Source organism: Belonocnema kinseyi, chromosome 2 (genome assembly GCF_010883055.1).
Source record: "Belonocnema kinseyi isolate 2016_QV_RU_SX_M_011 chromosome 2, B_treatae_v1, whole genome shotgun sequence".
Taxonomy (NCBI): Eukaryota; Metazoa; Arthropoda; class Insecta; order Hymenoptera; family Cynipidae; genus Belonocnema; species Belonocnema kinseyi.
In genome coordinates, this window is record NC_046658.1 from 52555453 (window position 1) to 52566533 (window position 11081).

General features: G+C 30.6%; 1 protein-coding gene across 1 annotated transcript in view; it reads left to right on the forward strand.

Moving 5' to 3' along the window:
* The first annotated feature begins 293 nt into the window (after positions 1–293).
* LOC117182665 overlaps positions 294–11081 on the forward strand; it is a 15561-nt gene continuing 4773 nt past the window's right edge. Inside the window, exon 1 of the mRNA XM_033375770.1 lies at positions 294–775. Coding sequence (XP_033231661.1) covers positions 398–775 — 378 coding nt within the window. The 5' untranslated portion in view covers positions 294–397. The remainder of the gene's footprint in view (positions 776–11081) is intronic.

An 11081-nucleotide genomic window follows, 5' to 3' on the forward strand; every position in this document is an offset into this window, starting at 1 on the left:
TTTATTTGTTATGGGATTACCTTGACAGAAAGAAAAACTGATAATAAACCATTTCAGCATAGGCACGGTAAATTGAAAATGGGTTATGAAAACAGTAGGAATGATAAAGAATGAATGTAGGGATTAAACTCCACCGAATAATTTATTACCAAGATCAACATTTTCAGGTTATGACAAATTTGATTAAGAATGTTGAATAGATTTTCTCTACAAAATCGAAGGCATAAAAGCAGCAAAGCGACCGGTAATTCAGTATTACCTTCTACATACTACAATTCGTAACATTTTCCTATTTTGAATATTTCTAAAGTTTTATAAACTGAATTAAAGTCGCTTGACTGGAAATAATTTCCTCGTTTTAATAATAGAAATAGAAATTTCTGTTTTATTCTAGAAAATGTCCATCGCGGTCCCAGAAAATTCGGATTTTTTGAAAGTGCACGTACATCGCTTCGCGAAGGAACACGATCTGTCGAATGCAAAATTTGACTACTGTGTGATTACTAAGGATGGAGATAATTACTTAGGAAAACCTTACAGTGTTAAAATTGAGGGACAAAAGAATGGTGACCTTAAAAAATTCAACTTGATATTCAAGTGCGCTCCGAGAGATAAAGATTTAGAAGAATCGCTTGGAGTAAAGCATCTTTATATTCGTGAAATTAGCTTTTATGAAGAAAAGTTACCAGTTTTTGCTAGCTTGCTCAAGGAGTATAATCTAAGTATACGTGATATACCAAGATATTATGGCGGATCTACAGTGTCTGGGAATGAGGTAATTAGTTTTTTAGCAGATTATTGGTAATTTATTTATAATGTAATATATTTAAATAATTTAAATATATTTTGAGGCTGAATCCACGTGCCGTTAACTTTTGTTTTGTCCACTATACAGAAGAGGCTTTCTAGAATTGGGTAGTTAGTACATGCAGACATTTACTGACACAAAAAAGCATATTTTTCGTACTATCTGGTGTTATGGAATATTCCCAATAAGTAACCCATTTCTAATTCATTTGGATAACGAAAATTTCCGTGATACTGACCGGATTCTTTTGAACGGTTAATCTTAAATAAAATTTTTAAATACCAGCACAGAAAATCACCGAGAAATTATTTATCAAAATCTCGGGGATTTGCTGCGAGACTGTGGCAATTAATTTACTTGAGGATAATAAATTGTTGAATTTTAAGGATGTAGACTACGTAAAATCAATATCGAAAGCTGCCTCTTTGACGTTATTTATAAAATCGATAGAGATAGATCTATTATTAGTTTCTGTAAGTCTTGATGGACGCTCGTAAGTACACCTCAGAAAAAAAATAATTCATGTTAAAATTTCTTATTTACCAATAGTTCTTTACAGGTTCAGCTTTTTCTTTCTATTTAGGAAAAAGTTACAATTCTTATTTAATCCTGACGATCAAGGCCTCATTCTATTCTTTGAATAAGGATTCTCGAAATTTCTTTTGGGGTGGATTTAATGAGAAACAATAATTTAGAAATCATAACGTTATTATTGGTATAAACAATGATAGTTTGAATTTTGATTAACGCCACAGTATGAACAGAGTTCAAAAATGCGAACATTTGTTAGAGAAAATACAAAAATCAAGTGTCTATAACAACTTAAATACGAGAGTAACGCTGTTTGTCAGGTCACTGACTCACTGGTACATAAACCCTATACTATTGTACACAGGATATCACTATTTGTTTTATTTCTTTTTTATAACGTCATATTTCATATTACCTATAAATATAAATTTGAGGAGTTAGACCATTTTTTAATTTTCTTGTACACCTTTATTGAAATCTCGCGGAATTCCTGGAACTCTGCAATGATTTTATAAATTTATAAATCCTTTTAAATTTTCTAAATCACGTAAAAATTGTTTTAAATCCTTTGAATTCTATGGCTATTGTATGCGATTTTTTGGAATCCCTCTCAAATGATTGTGCTCCGTGCAAATCCCTTAAAACCCTTTAAAGATCTGAAAATTTTCGAAATCGCTTGAAATCTAGAAGATCTCACAAAAATTATAAAAAATGCGTGGAATTCCCTTAAAACTACTAATGCTACATTAAAATCATTTAAGTATCGTGAAATCTCTCAAATTATCGAAAATATATTAAACTTTATTAAAAAAATTTTTATTTCTCGAAAACACTTAAAATACTTTATAATATTCGAAATCCTTTACTCTAAATATAAATCGGTAAATTTTTTTTACTAATTTTAGCAGTGACTGATTTCTAGCTATGGGCCAAAATCAGTTCTACTTCTATTTCGTATCGTTACTAAAAGCACAAAACCAAATTGGAAAACGAAATTAATGTTTCTAAGTAATTAATATTAACACCTGTATTTAAATAGAGTGCCAGTGGTGCAGTCGAGGCATGGTGGACCCCGGCGCCGCACAGTCGTAACAAAATTTGGTTTTTAAATTAGTTTTGTAAGTTGAGATTGTCTCACTGATGGTTATAGAACTCGGAAATGCGATACAGAGGGCCCAGGTATTTCTAAAATGCTCTTGGGCTTACTTTAAACGTGCGCTTCACATACGCAACATTCTTGCAGTCTACACTCTCCAAGTCGAAGTAAATTGTTTGTTGTTAAGCTTGTTTGATTTTTGTAGAAGTAAACCGATTTACATATTCGAATATAGAATCTCTTCTTGATAATTATTACAATCAACTCTGTAAAATTGAAAACTCAAAATAATTGATATTTTTCCTTAAAATTGTTATAAACATATGATAGAATTTTTTCACATATATGCAGCGAGCTATTGTTGTAAAAAAAGTGCAGAAGTAATTTTCATCACCAGTGGCCACATAGTTATTTTTTTTTGTATGAATCAATAGAAACGAATTCCAACACATATATGAAAATTGGACGCTACTTTTTGTAACTTTGTTCTTGACTCGGATTTTTCTTCGGCGGCCGCGGCGCACAGAAGGAGGAAATGCACTTTTTTCCTTAAAAAATGTTCAGAGCCTTCAATTTTGGTTCGCTTCTTAATTTCTTTTTAAATTGAAGTTTACTACATTCTGAAGAGCTTGACGCTTTGAACTTTTGTCTTGTTCATTGTTCATTAATAATTTTTTCACACAAACTAAGGAAAAACGGAAATTTTGTACATAACCAATTTTTCACGCTTCAATAACTGATTAGGTAAACTTTATATTGTCTTAATTAAATGCTTAGGGACTCATAAAATACAAATAATTTGTTCATTATTTCATTTATTTGTTATAAACCATTTTTATGAAAAAATTAGCAAATAGTTTTATTATCAGCAAAAAAAATTCTGTTTGCTAAAAGTGATTTATATTAATGTAGGAATGACATTTCATTACAAAACTAATAGAAAAGTCTATAATAACCATTGTTATAAGCAATTCTTTTGCAAAATATTAAAATTTTAACTTTGTCAAATTATAATTTCCTTCAATCACCAGAACAATAATAAATATTTATTAATAAGTGCTCAAATATAGCAATTCGAATTTTTATGAACAACTTCCAAATTTTTGCCGTTTAGCATATAGTCCAGTCATCTGGTACTTTTGCATGGTAATTTCTAGGGCTGTCATTTTTTTTCTCTTAAGTATGTAATTCATTTGGGGATGCATATTATGGGGTCAGATTCTGTGAACTGGATTTCGTCCCGGAGCACGGAAATTATTTTTGGAAAAGGTGCGAAATATCACATTCCATTGGATTGGTGCTATTCTGTGCATTTAATATTTTGTGTAAAAATAAAAAGTAAACGTCCCATCACTAATAATCTAGTATTGATTCTCTAGGAACATTTTATGTCAAAACTCTGAAACGAGCTATAATTTCAGGACAAAATGGGTCACCTTTTGCAGGTGTTAACTCGCAATCTGTCAACGTTAGGACAATATTTTTTTTTAATGTACTGGTATTTACGTCTACTCTAATTTATCTGTTGACCATTTTTAAATCTGGCTATCAGGATTAGAGCTACAGAAAACCAAAAAAACATGTGATTTTTGGCCTCTTAAATGCACAGGAAAGCACCAATCCAAAGGAATGCGATATTTTGCGCCTTTTCCCAAAAAAATTTTAATGTTTCGGAACGAAATCCTGTTCAAAAAACCTGACCCCCATATTATGCACCACCAAATAAAGTACTTAAGGGGAAAAAAATGAATGATTCATAAACGATTACATTCACACCAATTTTCCGACCAGATGACTGGTATAACAACTTAAATGTTTATAAACAATCTAGATAAACAAATTCCAAATATTCGCAGTTTTAATTAGAAAAAGTTTACCAAAAATTTTTGAAGATATATTATTTTCAGGAATATCTGTACCTATTCTGGCCATCAAAAACTATTTGAATTTGATAAGACCTTAAGTTTAAATATTTTGTCAGATGAATTGTTAATAACAGTAGTTATTGTTAACTTTTTTAGTATTTTTGTGACTAGCAGTCAGTCGTCGAAAAGTTTAAAATATTTTCAGTGCAAAAAAAAACTTTCTATTCGAAAGGGCCATATTTTTTAATTTGCTTATCTAGTTTGTTTATAAAAATATAAATTTCTATATTTTATAAAATATTATGAAATATTTATTTTTAAGGAATATCTGAAGTCGTTCTGGTGATTGAAGGAAATTATAATTTGAGAAAATCTCAAATTCTAATATTTTGCAACAAGAATCGTTTATAACAATAGTTATTATCAAATTAAAATTATTTCTTGAAAAAAAGATCCTACTCCATCTTCACTCCATTGGGAATCGAACCACAAAACTTCTATTATAGACTTGCAAATTAGTTTTGTAATTAAATGTCATTCCTACATTAATTCAAAGCACTTTTAGGAAAAAAAATTTTTTTCCACTGATAATAGGAGTATTTGTTAATTTGTTCATAACATTTGTTATAAAAAATAAATGGAATAATATACAAATTATTTGTATTCTGTGAGTCCATAAAAATCCATTAATGACAATATATAGTTTTTCTGATCTGTTATAAAAGCGTAATAAATTGTTATGTACAAAAATTCAGTTTTTCCATAGTTTGAGTGATAAAATGATTAATAAACGGCTTAAAGGGACTCTATAGTTCGTATCCAGTTTGCCTCTTGACCTGCTCGTTGGGCGGCCTATTGTTCCCACGACAGTACAGTCTTCTATAAGCTACAGTGCTATAGCGAACTTGTATGCCAACCATTGAGCAATCAGTAGCAGGTGCAATTAGAAAGAGAGATTGGAAAGAGAAAGAAGAAACAGTGCAGCATACATGTGGTGACAGCATAAATGTGGTGATTGTGAATTCTCTTTTGTTAAAGCAACTTCGGCTTTAACGAACACATTCTCATCACGTATATCGTGCTTCGCACTCGAGTTTGTCCCTTAAATTGTATATAAGTACCATAAATGTCTATTATTACAATTTATAATATGCATTGGCATTAAAATACACGTAGTTTAATTGTCTCGTTTAAAAAAGCACATACTTTTAAAAAAAAACTTACGTTATTAAACATTTTATTGCAACTTCTGCTGTTTTTTCAAAAACTGAATTTGCTTATTTCCAATTTTATTTTTAAGATTTAAAAGTTATACATGCGGTTTACCCAGCAGCCTGACTGTTTTATAACTTCTAAATTATATCCCTAACCTCAGTGACTCAGACTTTGCCAATTAGATTTTCTACCGCGTCGTGTTCTTCATTGCAATTGTGGTGCCCTATTGCATTATCTCCTAATAATTTACAAAAAGAGTCTCCAAGCTTCTAGGGTCAAGAGTCTAGTTCGACAACAGTCCAACCAAACTTCGATTAACGAAGGGGGGGGGGGGGTGTCATTATATATATGGGCTATTACATGGGAGATGTACAATCAACATTTTTTGTCTACAAATAATTTTTTTTCGCGTTTTGTTTTCGAAAATAATCGACATCTATTTTTTCATTGCATTGTGATACTCAAAAACCTCGAGACACGATTTTTTAAAATTTGGTATTTGGAAAAAATCATTTGTTTTTAATTGCTCACTGTAAAAGTAGTTTTGAATATAAAAAATTATTCTTGTACTGAAAATACGCATTTATCCACAAGTTTTGCAAAATAGTATAACATACCTCCTGTTTTTTACATTCTCATCCTAATGAGAAAGTATTGGTTTTATGTAAAATTTCACTTATGTAAAATTGATCAGATTGGATTCTGCATTGGCACACTTTTTTAATGCTTAAAAAAAACGAGTTCGAAAACCAGCTATTTTGAAAAAAAAAAATCAAAAAGTGAGCGCATTTAAAAAATGGTTGAAACTACATTTTTCAAGATTTGAAAATTCTACATATGACTATTAATAGTACTCAGAATCTCAAACAATTTATCTTAATGAGTTTTTTCTATAAAAAGAAAATTATAAGAGTTAACAGCATTTTTAAAATCCTAAAAAACGAACTGAAATGAAAATTTGAAGCCAAACAACGCACGATATGAAAAAAAGTCTAGAGAAGAAAAACGTTGATTTTTGAAAGACCTACAAGATTATCATAAAAACTTTTATAATTTGGTCGAAAAGTTGAAAATTACAATTTTGCTCATAAAAAAAATAATGAAAATCCAAAAATTCCATTTTTGGTCAAACTATGCAAGATAAAAAAAATGAATAAGCTAAAATTGCGCACCCTGGAAAGATCTACAAATTTGTCATTATTCATTTTTATAAACCATTTTTATTTATTGCACATAAAAATCGATTTCTCACAAATTCACGTGAACATGTGTAGAAGGGGGTTTTGAAGGTCGCTGATTACGAATCCGAAATCAAATTTGACAAATTCAAAATGGCGGCCAAAAATTTAATCACACATATTGGTCTGATAATGTATACTAAGGGGTTTTGGAGGTCGCTGATTACGAATCCGAGATCAAATCTGACAAATTCAAAATTGCGGATCCAAAATGGCGGCCAAAAAATTTAATTACGCTTATTGATATGATCCGTTGATCATTATTCCACAATATTTTTTATGAGCAAAAAAATCTGTCAACCGACAACAAAAGTTTTTTGTTTTATTATTCTACTTTTTATACAACTTTTTGGATTCAATATTAAATATTTGTCGAATCTGACATCGGATTCGTAATCAGCGAGTCAAGAGATCCCAAAGTACACATTATCATTCACATACATGAAATTCAATTTTTTTCAACTGCTATTTTGGATCAGCCATTTTGAATTTTTTCAAATCCGACGTTAGATTTGTCTTCAGCAACCCAAAATACACCTTAGTATACATTATCATACCAATACGCGTAATTAAACTTTTTAGCCACTATTTTGGATCTTTCATTTTGAATATGTTAAATTTGATCTCGGATTCGCAATCAGCGACCTCCAAAACTCCCTTCTACAAATTTTCACGCGAATTTGTGAGAAATTGATTTTTATGTGCAAAATACTATGTCGTCTAAAATTTTTAATTTGAGACGCCATTTTGAATAGTTACAATTTGATTTTCTACGTGAAATCACTTGGTATCCAAAGGAAAAGATTCGAGGACGCGATATATTTACTTTTCGAACACATTCGTCTTTGATTTCGATCCGAAAGCATCGATTTAGAAAAAAAATTTCTTTGTAACACGAATTTTCGCTAGAAAAACGAACATAACCCATTCAGATTACGTTTTTCTCTAAAACCAATGGCAGATTCGGAAAGATGATGAAATTGTACGTAGATTGAATTGTACGATCATTGAACTTAAAAAGGCTCAAAAAATGGAAAAATGCGTTCCGTCAGGGCGCACATTTGTTTGAACAATTTATTCCCCCGAAAATTACTAAAATTTTTTAACCTTCAGGAAAAACGTTATAAATTTATTGAATAAATAAAAAATGAACAATTTATGAAAAAATAAACTATTATCTTTTCACGATTTTTGGAAGAAAAAATTGTTAAAAAATTAGTCACAATCACAAAAATCACAAAAAATCAAAAGTCGAACATTTACATTTTATTCAAGTTGAATCATTTGCTTGATTAGATGTTTAAACAATTTGTATTTTAAAGGCTTTGAAAAATCATAATATCTAATGTGGAGTGCAAAGAATATTAAATCCACGCTAACGGCTTACGGGAGCTTGACTAATTTTTTTGTAAGAGATCTTTTTACGCTTAAATTGGACAATGCTGAGAAAGGACGCTTTTAAAAACAAGTTTTCTAGTATTCAAACTCATAAAGATCGTAATTATATCGACGCTTTTATTTCAGACTTTGTTGACCGGTCAACTTTTGAGATGAAACCACTAAAACAAGAAGTTTTCTTTGAGCTGAAGTTCAACTTAAAATCTCTCTCCAGAGCCGAGATAATTATTTTTTAAATTGTTGGCTTTATTAATTAAAATAATCATTATACTAAAGTAAAACAAATTGCCATTTGTTAAGTACATGGTACAGAATATTCATGATTCTTTTTACATTCTCATCATTTATGATTGAGAAAGTATTAGAATTGTCGGAAATTTGACATCACACTTTTTGAGCGTATCTCCACGTTTCGAGACCCCCTGAATCCGAAAATCAGGTTTTCACGATGGCGTCCGTCTGTCTGTTTGTCCGGTCGTCCGGCCGTCCGTCCGTGAACACGATAACTATCGAAAAAATGAACGAATGAAATTCATCTTTGGTACACTGAACCAGCTATTTTTGATCAAAATTCAAAAAGTGAGCGCATTTTGAAAATTTGTTGAGCCCACTTTTTTCAAAATTTGAAAATTCTATGTACGGATATTTATATTATTAAAAAGAACAAACAATTTATCCTCATGACATTTTTCGATAAAAAGAAAATTTTAAGAGTTACAGAGTTTTCAAAAATGTTTTAATCAAACGAAAATAAAAATTTGAAGCCGAAAAACGCACGATATTAAAAAATTTAAGAGAAGAAAAACATTTATTTTTAAAATCTCTAAAAGATTATCACAACAAATTTTTGGATTTTCTTCAAAAACCGAAAATTCAAATTTTGATTGCACAAAAAATAATGGAAAATAAAAAATTCCATTTTGTGGACAAACTATGTAGAATATGAAACAAATATGAATGAACAAAAATGGTCAACTCAAAAAAGATCTACAGTTTCGTTAAGAATCATCTCTTGATAGGCCGCGTACTTTTTGTTTTATTCGTGAAAAATAACGTTGAAAAAAATGTGTAGAAGAACGACGAAAATTACGAGAAAAAAATCCAACAAAACCTGTTTACAAATGTCTGTCGGAAATCGAGCGCGCAGCGCGAGTGTCACAATGAGAATGGGTACCTCAAAGCCTACAGAGCTTTGAGAAACTTAATCTTTGACTATACTTAATTAAGTAGACAATTCGGAATATGAAGACGCATATAAATACTGCCATCTAAAATAGATCTTATTGATAAAGTTTTTTTCAAACATTCAACCGTCTTGTGCCCTAAGCGCTCAAACTTGCGAGTGACGCGAGCCGCGCGCATAGCGCGCGATGAGAATGTGCCCACGAAGCGGGCAGATTTTTTAAATTTCTTGTACCAATTTTTGCACGTATGGAGGACTTTAAAGTCATTGTAGGGAAAGTTGAGAATTATTTCTCCTGTTTTTTTACACATTTTCTGTTGCATGAAAGACAAAAAATTTTTGTCGGAAATCAAGTCGACATTGTTTTACATCTAAGAAGTTAAAGAATCTTTCTGTCTTTGACTCAATATACTGCGATTTTTGCTCGCCGACTAATAAAGCTTCAAAGCCAAGTGTTAGGACTTTTGGTCCCGACTTTATTTCCTCTTTACCTTTTCAGAAACACTTAATTCAGTCTATGCAGGGACATCGAGTCTCAAAATTTGGCGGAGAATATGCTCGACTGACCTTGTGAATTCTCTAAAGCATTTTGAATATCGTAGTTCTCATAATTACGTTTTACAGAGCCTTCAGGTGTGATAATAGGAAAGTGCCTTCGAAGAATTATATAGCTTCGGATATAATTCGACCTGGTAAGCTTCCTGAAACATCCGGACCATCTTCGCTTTCCCTAAAGCGTGTTTCAGTCTTCGTAGAAACACAGAGTGGCAAAATTCCTCGAGGACTATGTTTGAGAGAACTAGATAATCCGTTGGAGGACCTGGGTTGTCTCAGTACTCGTAATTTTGTTTTTGAATCCTTAAAAGGGTTTGCCTTAAAATGCCTTGGAAAAGTGTCACTAACTATATAATTTTCTCGTGTATTTAATCAATACAATTATGTTTTATTATTCATTAGTTTTATTTTTTTATTTAAGTAGTAAAACACAAGTCAAAATGGTTTTGCTTATTAATGGCAATATCAGTAATGAAAATAATGAAAGTTTATGTACACATTAACGTAACGTAACAAAAAGGAACGTATTATTTTGTATCATTTCGTTCGGATCCCTGTCTGAAATCCATTAAAATCTCCAAAAATATTTTGAAATCTTTGCACACATTTTAAAATATCCTGAAATCTTTTGAAATATTATGGAATCTCTTCATATCCCTTCAAATTTTGACAGTCTTGTCAGAGTCACCTATTACCTGTAGAAAATTCGTGAAAATACTTCGATATTACATGAAATCCTTAGAAATTCTTTGATATCCTGTAATCTTTCCTTCAGCATCTCTTAAAATCCTTTAGAATCTTGTAGAATCCCTTGAAAAAATTTAGTCTATCATAGTTTGAACTAGGTAGTTCCTTTAAACCCTTAACATCTTTTTAAATCATATGAAATCCATAAGGCATCTCGAAATTCTTTGGAATCTTTTTAAATACTCAAACACTTTGATAATCACTTGAAGTCTTTTGAAATTTCTTGAGATATTATAAAATCCGTAAAAAGCTTGGAAAATCTTGATAAATTACATATAATTTACTCAATTCTTTGAAATACTTTATAGTTCTTCAAAATAGGTTAAATAATATAACCTTTGAAATTTGTTAAAATGCTCTGAAATCATTATAATCTTCTGAAATTCCTTGAAATATTATTTCAGGTTAAAATAGTTTGCCGAAAAAGTACCCGTCAGAATGGCGA